The 14,545-nt window shown below is 41.5% G+C and overlaps 1 protein-coding gene across 1 annotated transcript; it reads right to left on the bottom strand.

The window, feature by feature from the left end:
* Window positions 1-2,046: 2,046 nt before the first annotated feature.
* syt10 (synaptotagmin X) lies at window positions 2,047-12,804 on the bottom strand (the record flags this gene model as incomplete). The annotated part of the gene is made up of 7 exons (XM_083692099.1): window positions 2,047-2,118; window positions 2,906-3,035; window positions 3,748-3,919; window positions 4,284-4,404; window positions 7,315-7,876; window positions 10,825-11,221; window positions 12,603-12,804. 7 exons carry the CDS (start codon window positions 12,802-12,804, stop codon window positions 2,047-2,049), a joined length of 1,656 nt encoding a protein of 551 aa, XP_083548225.1.
* Window positions 12,805-14,545: the final 1,741 nt, after the last annotated feature.

The raw sequence follows: 14,545 nt of genomic DNA, 5'->3' as shown, positions 1-14,545 counted from the left end.
CAAAAGAAAACAATATTTGAAGATAAAAGGAAAGCCAATTAGCTTTTAATCAAATTATCAGCTACAAAACCATCCAAAATGTATTTTGGCTCATCATGTTTGAGCTTACAATGCTTGCCAAACTAATTAGCAGAAAGCAATTGAGCCACATTATACAGTAGAGACTGTCTGTACAGAGATATAAAATTGAGACTCAAGATCTCTATCAGTGCCGGTGACAGATTAAAAGGCAGGCAAAGACTGAAAGGAGAAAATGTCCTTGCACACTTAAATGTTGATTTACGGTGATTTAAATTTTGAGGTCAGGCATTTCAATTATTGTTATTTATTTTTTGTGTTTAATTAGTTTGTTTAGTGGGTCTAGTACAGTATAAGATTACTAAAAATAGTAATCTTAGCAACAGCAAATTACTATATACTGTCGGATGAGTGAAATTCAAATGCCTTAAACACTTTATACAGTAGCCATGGATAAATTGTTGGGCTTGATTCTCATCATGAATGAAGAAGAAACTAGATAAGAGAGAAAGAGAAATTAAAACACAGCTACACTGTTTGGCTACTGTTGCTTTTACTGCCATTGCATATACTCCCTATGTTTGGTCAATAGATGGGATCGAATAGCATAAATTCTACAATCTACAAGTTGCTGTGTGCTCTTAGATGGGACATTCACCCAGCCCTTTGAGTTAATAGATTACCTGTGTTTCCAGTAGCCACACCTAGGGAACAGCTGATTGGCTTGTCTGCTGTATTTCGACAAAGACAATGTTGACATGTGGTCTTGGCATCTGGCATAGCCCTTTAGTATTGCACCATCCCAAATCAAAATGGCAACTCACTAAAGAACTGTGGAATATCGAAATACCTGCAGTATGCCACAAGTTTAGTACTTTTGACCTAAACTTAAAGTATAAAGTTGAGTTCACTACATAGGTAATATAGAAAAAAGTTGCGATATTGTCATAACTTGCCATTCATTTTGCTAATATTATTTTAGGATATGATGAAAGCAAGGATCAAAGTGTCTCATAATTTACAATGGAATAAAACTCATCAGACATCACATAATTTGTTTCCCCAACTCCACTGAATAGCTAGGGATAGGGTTAGGGTTAGGGAAATATCATTCTGATCATTTTTAACTGTTCACTCAGATGGGTATACAGTACCTATGGGTATACTTAAAAGCTGTTACACAGGTGAACATGAAAACACCGCAAAATTGGCCGTTCAAGTGATGCAGTAAAGTTTAATGAATATCCAACCCAGTCTCCCAATGATTACTTTCTAGGGGATTTTTTACACTTTCCCCAGACAACTTACCCTAAACCAGTCGAAGTTAATGCCTAAACTTAACCAGTCAAAGTTACACAAGTCGTAATTCCGAACGCAAGTCATAATTCGCATAAGCAATGCAACGTAAAAACCTTACATTTTTTATATATCTTGTGTCAAAACAGGTGGTCAAACGCCGGTGTTTCGATCCCCCAGATCGTATTTCCAGGTCTGCAGAAATGATCCCCCAGAACATACTAATTTGGAGATAGGATAGTGCATATCATAGATGGAAAAGGTAACTGGACTTACTCAAGCTAATTAGAGAATGCTTTCCGATTACATTGTTTAAGACAAAAACCTCATAAATATGTAAATAGATAAAAATGTAAATTTACCAAGATTTAATGATACAAGGCATCATCATGTGTGGTCTATAACCCTATTTAAACGTTTGGCAATGTCCGGGACATTTTATACCTGAAAATGTAACTGGGTGCTATGTGACAAAGATGACCTACAAGATGACCTCATGTCCTGATTGATTCCCTGCACCGTGAAGTGCATATGTTCCAACTTAAAATATGAAATTCAAAATTTGAAGTAAAATGCAGTGGAGTAAACGCACCTATGACCTTATCATCTAGGGGATTCCATCAATAAGTGATAGAATTTCACACATTACAGCTGTACAACTTTAGCCAATTAGAGCAAACCATGGTGTTCTGCAGGCCTGCTGATGGAGCTCCCTGCCTCCTCCTCCCGTCACTACGGGGTCAGTGGAGGTTTGGGCGATGGGCAGGAGCCCTGACTCTCGAAGCTTGTCGCTCTTCCTGGCCACTGTGGACAAAACATATAACTCAGAGAAGTTAGCGCAACAACAGGTGGAAAGGTCTCAGAAACTGCCCTTGCATTGTGTTTCACTGGAGGCAAGAAAGAGTTGACAATGCTGTGAAGTTGTTGATATCCCTCAGCAGTCGAAGGGATTAGACTGAGAGAAACCATTGAATCCAAAATCTTACTCTGCAAAGTGTTTAATTGTTCAAGTCAAATAGAATGAGTCTGAGTTTTATTCCATGCATAGCCACAAGGTTAAGTTGTTCCCTTGGGTAATTGATGTCTGAATGAAATTACTACGGCTGTCAATAACATCTTATGTTAGAGATTTAAATGTTGCATGCATTTGTCAAGGATATCGTCTTGTGTTCCAAAGTCAGACACTGATCTGATTATGATGTTTGGCAGTCACTACGTCCCCTCATCAGCAAAGAGAGAGGATGGTTTATTACCATAAGAGGGGCTCTCAGGCTAAAAAACAAGTCCTCCAACCCTACTAATCAGAGTGGGTATCAGGACAGCCCTTGTGATTCATAATGGCGTCTTTATGCTGGTACAGACAAAATCCTTGTGTCTTATAAAGTCATGCTGCACCACTACACATCTCTGTTGAAATTGACAAGGAATTTTTCCGAAGCTCAATGATTGGCTGCAAAACGCTTGGCCGCATTATTTTTCGACACGTCCAAAAAACCCAAAGTGATGCAGCGAAGCATTGTGGGAGCTCTGGAAAGCCTCGAAATTAGGTTGTACCTCCTCTTACTTTGAGACAAAAAGAACAGTCCTCTACCTCTCCCAGGGCGTGCCAGTGTGTGATGGGCTTGCGTGGATAGGCCAACATCTCGTTCCAATGGTCCCGCCCCAGACCCTCAGCATCTGGGCCTGTCTGACATACTCCGATCACCTCGTTGTGCCCCACTCTGTGGGGATCAGAAACACACATTAGTAAAACACACATGTATGTATCTTGCATGCAGATGTTCACAAAAACATTAAGGCAAATGTTAATATACAAAGACACTTAACAATATTGGACTTAAAAAACAAAAAAACACCATTGTATCTGAAGAAGCAGTTTCACTCATAGACAGCACACACACACACACACACACACACACACACACACACACACACACTCACACACACGTTGCAGTGTCTTCAGCATCCATCAAAGTGTGAATTTTATGCAATAATTCAAAACCTTGACTTGCTAATTACAGTCAATTATGTGGCTTCAGTGAACAATCTGCTAAGTGGTCATGATTAGATTGATTAGTGCCGGAACTTGCGTGGTTTGAGTGAAAAGTTTTTGTTCATGAAGTACACCTCAGTTCAAGTGTAATTCATTTGTCCTTCCTCCACAAATAGTAACACATTGCAAATGGGAATTTGATATATGTCATATAATATACTGTTCATTATATGTACCAGGAGGGCAGGTGCTTTTCCCCCAAAAAGGGCACAAGGGGGAGGGTGGCGGTTGCAGGGAAAAGGGGCAGGGGTTTTGCCTCCTTGCAATATATTTAAATTTTCATGTCAGTTTTTACAGTGCTGAATTTGTTCGGCTGTTTCCAGTAACGTTCCACTTCACTAGGGTATTGTATCAGTGTAGCAGTGAATTGTTAGACTCACCGGTCGTAGTCCATCACCACAATGGACAGGCTGACCTGCTCTACGTTCTCGGGGGGGATGTCAAAGATTATGGCCTCGTTGTACACTGGGTTGAGTGTGCTTTTCTTGGTGGTGGTTTTCCTCTTCTTCAGCCTCTTTCCATCACAAATCAGAGATACCTTCACATAGGGGTCTGCAAGGAGGCACATATTGCATCCGCATATTAACTCAGTTGTGAAGACAGGATGAAATGGCAATGCAGTATTCAATTCAGTTCATTCCATTTAGTTATTTGACATGAAAAGTCACATCTTTGCCAATCAAATAGTAAGGTAAAAGAAGCAGTTCAATTAATTTGTTCCCATCAAAGAAGCAGCTGATTATTCTTATCAAAGACATGCACACATTCCCGCACATTACAAATCTGTTCTAGTTCGTTATCTACTTTACAGTTATGACTCCTCCATCATTACAATTCGGGGGACCATCACGTTTCAAGGTCTAGATGGTCCATTGACTGATGTTAGTGTTATTGTGTCACTCTACTGTTCTGTTACCTGAGGAACCGGTAATGTCCATGGCTTTGAGGTTCCTGCACTTGATGACCGTCAGTGTCATTCTTCCTGCCGTGGGCAGGTAGCACAGAGAGTACATGAGCTCCCCCAGATCCACACTCTCCTGGAGAAACACACAGAGAACATATCAGATCTGTCTGATTGATTGATTTTATTTTATAATTAAAAGTAGACATTAGTACATACAAATTATCGAGGAGAAAAAAACAACAAGACAACAAAGCCCAGAGTAAGTCCAGTAAGATGGTAGTGGATGGGCAAGACTGGCATATCACACTCGCATAGGCCTATAAAAAAGATGTCGGCTGTGCCCCCTAAGCTTGTGCAAGAACACTCATATCTGTCTTCAAATCATTATTGTGATGATTCTTTGAGTTACAGTGCTATGCAAGCTTTTGGGGGTCAAATTCATGCAAACATCAAGCTAAAGTAACTTTTAACTCTAACCCTAGCCATTTGTATTCAGATTTTGCAGACTTCTCCCTTTACGGTGATATTGAGGCAGAGGGAAGTACTGCTTTGGGAGAGAGTACTGAACAGCTGGAACAGAAGGATAGCCATTAACCATTAACACTTAGGATAGCCTTTAACCCAAATGATATCAGTAAATTATGAACACCCAAAGGTGTCCTCAGACAATGACATTTTAGTTTTTTCACTGTACTCGAGAGATGTGGCAGATAAAGAACATTGCTAGATGTACTGAGGTGATGTCCGTGCTTGTGCAAATAAATAAGTTCCCTTACGGTGGCACACTAGAGACAAGCTTTTATTGGCCATGCTGAGAATATAGATAACACCATGCTCAGTGTGTTTACCCACGCACATTCATGATATTATTAAAATATCAGAAATAAAGCTGTACCTTTTACCAGAATGTGAAACGATCGGTTACACAATAAGAATAAGTATGACATAAGATCTGCCAAAGCAGGGTTAAATCATGCACTCTAATATTCCCAAATCCTCAGATAGTTAGATTTTTGTCCCTAGAGCATATGTTCTTCATAATGGTGAAGTAATTAATTAGGAGATGCACAATAAGAGTTGAACTTAGCCTGACCTCACAACCCCAGAGACTCATGTGGCATAAGGGAGCTCATCAGCCCATCTCTTCTGGCCTTTCCTCACCCTCCCTGGGCCCCCCCCCCCCGTGCCCCCCCCCCCCCATGCCCTCCTTTGTCCCCTACTGTCACTCACAGCGTGAACCAAAAGGCTGCTAGGCGGGGGGAACTCAACGTTTGTGACCACCGTAGATGTCACAGGCTTTTTTCTGCAATTGATCATCACCCATTTTTCTACCCTGGTTTTACCCATCCTTTGATACAAAAGGTCACAAAAATCACACATCAGTCTGACCCATTGAAACTAGGTAATAAAACACAATCCAGTACAGTACATCCAGCACAGCCTTAGCTTTTTTTTTTAAATTTTAATTTCTTTCTTTCTTTTTTCTTTTTTAGCCCATATTCTGTTGTGTTTTCCATAAACTTAGTTTTTTTTCCCAATCAGTATATTTGAGTTTAACCAGATTATCTGCTGAAATTTGCTTGGTCTTCTTCAATGGTCTTTAGAATAAACCTCAGAATTTTCAGTGTTTTCCTGCTTGTAGTTGTAGCCTAAATAAAGTGGAGCATCGCTTAACCTGATTCAGCCCAGGCAATATAATGGGAAGGACACAGAACAACAGAGAAAGGTTTGATGAAATAATACAGATACTGTAGACATAAATAACCACAATTGGTCACAGGGAGACATGGCAACTGGGTTGGGCAACAAATAAACACCACACCAGACAACACATGAAGTGTGTGCCCAACAACAACATTCAAGGTAGACAATAGTTACATTTCACTATAGAAAATTATTGAAATAAGACGTGCCACACATAACTAGAACACACTCTCTTTCAGTGAACTCCATGAACATCAGTCAAATCAGCAGTGAACAGTCGCTGTTTGTCTGGATGAAAACTTTAGCTTTCAGTCAGTGAAAGTGTAATTTCTCCAATGCAGACAGACACTGTCAAACATAAGAAAAACATCATAGAAACAAACTATGTTATAGTGAACTACTACTGACATGGGCTTATTACCTTAATGCCTGGCCAATCCCTCCCCAACTGCTAAGAACCCAGAGTCTTCTTATCCACCTAAACCTGTCCCCAGGTTGATGGCAACAGCAATAAGTACTGTGAAATCATTACTTGCCTGCACTCTGCTGATAGAAGGAATAGTGCAGAAAGGAGCTAAACTGAACTGTTATAACATTGCCATGACCATTGGATGCAATACCCAAAACACAAATAATAGGAATAAATAAACACACCAGAGGCTGTTGAGTAAACTGTGAATACTCTACAGAGGTGTAACAAATGTGTGGGTAGAGTTAGAACTGGACTGCCGTGCTGTGGTATGTCAGGAAAGAGAATCAGGAGAGGAACAGCCATATCATATGTCCTGCTCTGCTCCTGCTCTGCTCCCTATTTGTTGAAAATGTTCTGTTTCTCACTTAACTACAACATGAACATATCCCGACCTGTTTACTGTTTGAGCTGTCAGGGCCTATCGTACATACAATATGGAGAATTGGACTGCACTCTCTGTGGTTATATTTAAGTATGCACTTCTGTTTTTGGAGGGGGTGTGTGGGTGCTTGTATGCCAAAATAGACTGCTCCTGGGAATAGAATTATGCAACATACTGTAGGCCACCTAACAGTCACGTAATACACTATTGATGATTTCAAGCTTTAAAACCGACCCAATCACATCATTCACCAAAAGTAGATATTGGAGTAAACATTATCCATTGTTCTGCTAGATAAGTGAAATCCTGTGCACAACATGACCACACCAGAATCCATTCCTACTCAAGCTAACCCCTACTCCACACTGACAACGACTCTAACCTTAACTCCTGTCCATGATCATCAATCTAAAAATCTCCAAACACAATGATATCATTCATGTACATCAACCATAATATGGTCAGTAAGGTGAGGCCCCACTCACCATGGTCGCAACGTGAATGTCCTTCCACACCACAGCCTCCCTGGAGAGGTCAGAGAGCTCAAAGAGGTTATCCACCACCACCTCACCGATCATGTCGTGGCTGGTGAAGCGGTCAAAGTCGTAAACGCTGAAGTGCAGCTTGCGGTTGCACAGCTGATCGTACTCCACAGGGAAGCAAAAGGGCTCGTCGAACGTGGGGTTGAGGGTCTTGCGGTGGACGCGTGTCTGGAACTTCTTCTTTCTCTCGGGCAGCAGGTAGATCTTGACGTAAGGGTCGGAGGTACCTGTGAAGTCCTTGGCCGGCAGGTCCAGGGCCTTGAGGATTCGTATCACCAGTGCCTGCTCCTCGTGGTCATAACGGAGGGAGAAGCTCAGCTTACCACACGTCTCTACCGGCTCTTTGGCCCCGTCCTCTGAGTCCACTGACTTCTGCTTGTAGAGCTCAGGCTTGATGCGGCCGATGCTTACCGTGGAGGACTGGCGGATGGGCAATGTGTCCATGCTGAAGTCCACACTTGTGACATTCATCTGGCGTGGCAGGTGGCGTCGGAATGAGTTGTGCCTGTTGAACGAGGAAGAGGGAGATGTTATCTACACAGTGCCCTTTCAATGATTAAAACGTAATAACCATGTAGGCCTTTGATTGCTTGTGAACAGTTACTTATTTTGCTTTCGTGGAACCATTCGTGCAGTGAGAAGAGAATTAAATGTACTGGCTCCAGCTTTGTAACGATGGAAAAAATCAAGGGTTGAAGAAGGGTTGAAAAAAATTAAATAAAAAATGTTCTTAGGGGTTTCTTGGAAAAAGAACATCTTTATTTAGAACACCTTCATTCCAGTTCCACGTACTGAAAATGAGTTCCCTCTTTTGAGTCAACCATTGCTCTTCTTTACTCCTGCATGTTGTCACCTAGCAACTGGTAGTCCCCCCAAACAATGCCAATAAGAAGATAATAACAATTCGGCAGCGTTAGCCATGGTGCAAATGGCATAAAGCAAGGAAACACCATCCATGAGTACAATAGGAAAAAACCCTCATAAACAAGAGACAAGATGTCTTCATGTTTTGAAAAGTAGAGCTCTCTACGTACAGCACATGCATGTCTTCTTACTTAATTTGTATCTTCTTAAACCACTTCTTTTTTTCTTTCTTTCTTTCTCTCTCACTCACTCTCTTTCTCTCAATCTCCTCCTCTCTTTCATAGGAAATAGGCAGCCTTGTCTCAAGGATTACGGGTGGAATCATTCTCTCCATGGTCTTTAAAACTTTGGACGAAAATATTGAAATTCTTCATGAACAACACCATGTACCTCATGCCTCATGCCAATTTGTCACTTGAGCCATGACATTGAAATCACTTCATTTCTCTTGGGCAAAGAATTTGCCCTTGGTAGTTGGCAGCCTTTGTGTGTCTGCAAGATGTATGAGCAGAGAATACTAATTTCTGTGACGAAGGGAATCGATACTAACCAAATGCATCTGTTGCTCTTCTCCATGGTAATCTCCCACACTGCATGTCACATGGGTGCAGAGCCTCATCTTTTCCCTGGAGCCAGTGTGACAGCAAGTGCATCCTCCCACCTCTTCTCCCATTAACACATAGTCTACATTTCTTAACATGGGTGAATTAATTCAATATATCATCACATTATCCCTGACATGACATCTATAGTATAGCATTGGTGTACTATAGATGCAGATCCTTAATTGTGTCATAATTGCGATAAACTTTGACAATGATAGCTTGTGTCAGAGATATAACTTAATGATACAGCTGCCATGCAGTGTAGATTGTATATTGATCAATTGTCCTCAGATGCACTTGACTCATCAAGCTTTGAAAAAGACACATGAATAAGAGGGAACAGATACCACCATGGAGAACTGGTGATATTATTAACTTAAAAAAAAAAAAAACCTGTAGAAAAGCTGAGCATCAATGGAGAAAAACTGCAAAGCTGCAAGTCCATTATGCCATTTTTAAAGAACACCTCACTATCTTCAATAAAGCAATTAGAAATGCACGACAAGCTCATTTCTTAAAGCTCAATTTCTAAAGCTCAATTTCTAAAAATCATAATAATCCCAGAATGCTTTTCTCAACTATTGACAGCCTCATAAATCCAGCTCCAAAAAGCCACTCTTTCATCACCTCAACATCAAAATGTGAAGAGTTTGCAGCATTTTTCAGAGACAAGATAACAAAAATCAGGTTGGATCTAAACCATGTTACACTGAATGTGTGTGAGCTCCTCTCTTTGGACACTATCCCTCTGCCTAAGACCGCTATGAATGATTTTGCTGCTGCTGATAAAGAAATGCTCAGGAACGAAGTAATGCAATTAAAACCCTCCACTTGCTCACTTGACCCTATCCCCACCCCTTTTTAAGACTGTGTTTAATTGTCTTGATGAAGTGCTAGTGATTGTAAATCACTCCTTGCTGACTGGTATTATTCCCCTAGCACTGAAAACTGCTATTGTGAAACCTCTCCTAAAGAAAAGTAACCTCGATCCTTCAGTGCTAAACTGAACTTTACTTTCACTGTATTGTTGTACTTTCATTGTATTGTTATATTTTCATTATATTGTTAAGCACGTTGTATTGCAATTTTGCACAAAAGGCACTATATAAATAAAGTCTGATTTGATTTGATGACAAAAGATGGAAAGCAAGGAGTGGGAGTGTCTAAAAAGGGAGGGGTGGCAGTGTATAATTTTCCCTTTCCGTGTCCCCCGTCAGTGTGTAATTTATGAAGAGCCAAGGCTCGACAAATTGCATCAACGTTCCTAATGACAAACTAAAGCAAGTGTCAGTAATGGCTTCCTCTGAGAGACGGAGCACAGCTGCTTAGTGGGTCTCAGTGGGAAGCTCTCCTTGCAGCACGTCAGTTCCCACCCTACGGCAATGCTAATTACAGATGCGCTCGTTTAAACACAGTCCCCGAAAACAAAGAGAAGAGGAGCTGATTGTTTAATTACCGGGGTCGCTTACCGGCGTTACCATGGCAGCGTGACTCACACACGCCCAGTGCAGGACGTGGCCCGGGGTGATTACAGGGCTGAAGCCAGAGCGAGGGGGCGTGCTGTCGCCCAGTTGACGAGCACTGAGGGAAGGTGTTCCTCCAGGTCATCAGCAGAGCATGCAGCTCCCTGATGCCCTAGATGGAACATGTCATGCCATTCTGAGGGCATTAGTCGTGAGTTATCAAGAAGTGTGAGATTGACAGTTGTCACATTATATTTATGCTTTTTGATTTATCGTTCAAGTACGCGTCAACGCTCATATGCTGGCTTGTAAGCGAATGGTAATGGCTCAAAAGTATGAAAGGTGTAGAGTGTGTATAGTGTAGATCAGAATGCTTATTGCTTACACCTTAATGTGTGTATAAACACCTTCTTAACATCATGAGCAGTCATGCACCCAATACATGAAAGATATATCAAGCACGAGCACCACGGTTCAGATAAAGAGACATTTGGACGGGAACACTGCTCTGGGAGAGTTACCTGGAGGAGGAGGTGGGCTCAGTGGTTTGCCTCTGGATCTTGGCCTGCTGGCCGAGCTTCTCTCTCAGGGCTGTCTGCACCTCGGCCGGGATGTCTGGAGACGTCTGGCTGATCTTCATGGCCGCCTCCAGAAGCTTCACAGAGCTCCAGCCATTCACCTTCACCTCCGGAACCTTCTTCTTGTCCTCCTGTGGCACCTTGGTCTCAGTGACGGGCAGAGGGGCCGGTGGAGGGGCCTCGGGGAGACAACCTCCTCGGGAGCCATTGTCGGCATGGGACGAGAGAGCCTTGCTCCTCCAGATGGGCCAGCACAGCTTCCAAAAGACAAAGAGAGAGACTACCAACAGGGCGAGGCCACAGAAACCCACGACCACAGCAAGGAGACTGACAGAGATGTCTACGAGCAACCAGAGAGAGCAAGAGAGAGAGAGAGAGAGAGGGAGAGGGAAAGAAAGAGAAGACAGAAGGAGGGATAGAGGGAAGGATACAGGGAGAACGAGCAAGCAATGGACAGAGCGTGACAGACAAACATGCAAGAGAAAGAGAGAAAAATAAGAGAGAAAGCAAGCTGTAAGAAAGGGGAGGCTGCAAATGCACTTGTTTGGTAAGGTAAGAGGATGTTACAAAGTCATTCAGCCTCGTAGAGTATTCACACAGATAGGAGAGTCACATGGCTCGTCATCAGAATATTCAAAGCTGACAAAAAAACTGAGACCAGCATCGATTGTTCTGCAATATTGTATGTGCATGGAACAGAATGAGGAATTGTATCGGAGGACAGGCTCATTGTAATGCATGGAATGGCGCGTCCTCTGATTTCTACCCTCACAAGCCTCCCTTCACACATTAAATTGGAATACAAACTCAACATTTGCTTCAGTTTACAATAATTGTGTAATGCTCTCCGTTGTGAATATATTTGCAAATCTTTGAAATTGTACAAGCTTCAAACAAGTATAATAGTGTGTAACTGTTTACCTACACTGTAAATAAACCGTTTTTGATTTCACAGACGTTGGATCATTGGCTGACAACACTGTGTGACTAATTACAGGCATTATGGTCTGTTGGCTCACCGGACTCCGTGAATGAAACCATCATTGAGAAAATGTCTCCTCTTTCAATTGGCTGATATTGGTCTCCTTTAAGATAGTGCACACACCAGAATGGATTGGAAAACACATCCTTAAGTAATGCAAATAACAGATTTATATATTATCACACAAAGACCTATAAGCCTGATAAAAAATAAAAAAGATCTTCAGCGCGTGACTTTTCCGCTACAGTGTTTCTAGATGTTTCCACCTGTTGCGTATCCAAAGCCACTTTCTATGGAATGCATCTCCAAACAAAGGAGAATCTTTAATCATTTTAAACGGGATTTACAGTGTCTGTATTTATAGATATTTACGCAATATCTTTCATTTTCATTTATGAAAGTTAGACATCAATGAAGCTACAAAAATCTCTCTCTCTCTCTCTATATATATATACAAAAATATATATTTTCTTTTTCAGTGTGCATGTGCGTGTAGTATTGTTTCTTTAAAGTTATTCTAAGCCCACTTCGGAGTGGATCGCTCATAATAACTTTACAAGCAAACGTTGATCCACTAATAAGTCAACTGAAGTTACACTTTTCACAGTTTCAACTTCTCATTCTCACAACCACCTGCGCAATTACTTGACAAAATCACATCAAAATCACAACACTATGACAAAGAGGGATGCAAGCTTTGAGGAGGGGGAGAAAATGTTTGGATTTTTTTCCTATTTACCTGTGCTTCCTTTACCTGGTATGTTGCTCTCCAGGGGAAATATATCCGAGCATTTCTCCCGATCTACATGCCCTGCGAGACAGAGCTCCGTAACTATCTGGAGGGCCCGTTGGCACAAGCTAATGCTGTCCTCCGTTCGGACACTCATGTCTCTCCTGTTAAGCCATTGCACGCTGGAGGAGCCGGGAGGGCGGTGATTCATTTGGCCACCTTGTGCGCCGCTGAGTGCAGCCTCTCCGCGCCAAAGATCAGAGCGCGCGATGCGTCCACATCCATTTCCCACTGCGCAATGACTAGACTGACTGTCAGCGCGCTTCTTGCGTTTGGACAAAAGATGCTTACCACTTGGCATTCACCCCGCCACTGTCCAATAGGAATGAAGCATTTATTAAGTAAGACCCTATATCTACAGTGTTAAACTTGAACAGACGATTTATGTGTAATGACTGATTTCAGTCAAATAAACTAAACCAGCCTACGATGCTTGTATAATGTCTTTTGTGAATGCCAATTATCTCATCTTGTTCCTCAATATATTATTCCAGTGGCCAAGCATTAACATGAATAACAGGCTGAGGTTCCTCAAAACCTCACTGTAAATTATATTGCATTATTTTTTGCCATTGTATAATTGTCTGGTGTGTGTGTGTGTGTGTGTGTGTGTGTGTGTGTGTGTGTGTGTGTGTGTGTGTCTATGTGTGTGTCTATGTGTGTGTCTGCGTGTGCGTATTATGTGTTGTGTGTATATTGCAGGTTTTGTTTTATTAATGTGTGAGCAGCAGCACTTTTAACTGTCCAAGACACATCTCTTTTGGTATATTGTGCCATAGACAAATCAAGCCTTCCTTTCATAAATACATGCCATAATAAATACACATCAGCTCTATCCTTATACCATAATGTTAATTACAGAAATACCAAAACATTTATAATGACAGTAAAGAGTATGAACAGTAACCTACACCACTTCCACAAGGGAAAACAAATTAAACAGCAAAATCCCAGTTACCAGTCGGCTAATTAGATTATTTCCAATGCACCAAAGCAATCAATTTCAGTGCCATTGTACTATGCATAACCTATACAGTGGAAGGTTTCTAATGAATATTCATAGCTAGTTATCTGTCTGGAACATGCAAATGGCAATATTTAGTGTTACATGAATTTATTCAATAGCTACAAAAGGAATCATTGCCAAGCATTGACTCCACCTCTTGCCAATATTGGATATTCCTGAGAGAGTCGTTTTTTTCCAGTAGGTTTCATAATGTAAAACACTGGCAGGTCTAAACACCTGTGGAGGTATATCCTTGGCAGTGACAGTTTTGTTCACATCTCAAAGCCCAAGACCTAGAGGAGGTATAACTCCAAGAGGCAGACTGTCTCCAAGACAACATGACATTAATTCCGAGCAGCCATGGAAGAAATAACTTCCTTTATCATTGTTTGCTTAAACAGTGGCGATGGTGGGCAATACTGGTGCCCACATCCTTCCTTCATCTCTCTCTGCGCTGTCCTGACTGGCGTGGTGCCAAATATTTGAATTATGGATGACAGTACAACTATCAGGCTCTGTGACAAAGGATAGGAATTCTAATAAAGTTGTCAAAGAGACCTGTGATGTTCGTGTTGTTTGTTAACCAAGTGGATAGAAGGAGGTACCACTTTATTCAGATTGTCTCCTTCAGAGGAGCTTTACAACTCTGTTCACCTCTATCAACTAAGGCTGGGATTCAAACATTTGCAGATTAGACATACAGTGCGGTATACCCTGTTTTCAGAACAATAGGTTAGTGCTCAAAGTTTACTGACCACCTTCAGCCACCAAAGCTGTGAAGAAGTTGTAATTGACGCTTGCTAAATGAAAGAGTCTGTCTGAAAGAGTGTTTACAAATAGTTGATCATCTGTAGATCACCATCTGAAATGGACTATCCAACTGAAG

This window comes from Argentina silus (assembly GCF_951799395.1).
Source record: "Argentina silus genome assembly, chromosome: 20".
Taxonomy (NCBI): domain Eukaryota; kingdom Metazoa; phylum Chordata; class Actinopteri; order Argentiniformes; family Argentinidae; genus Argentina; species Argentina silus.
The sequence above is the reverse complement of the archived record's forward strand: the minus strand, read 5'-3'. Positions and strand labels throughout refer to the sequence as shown.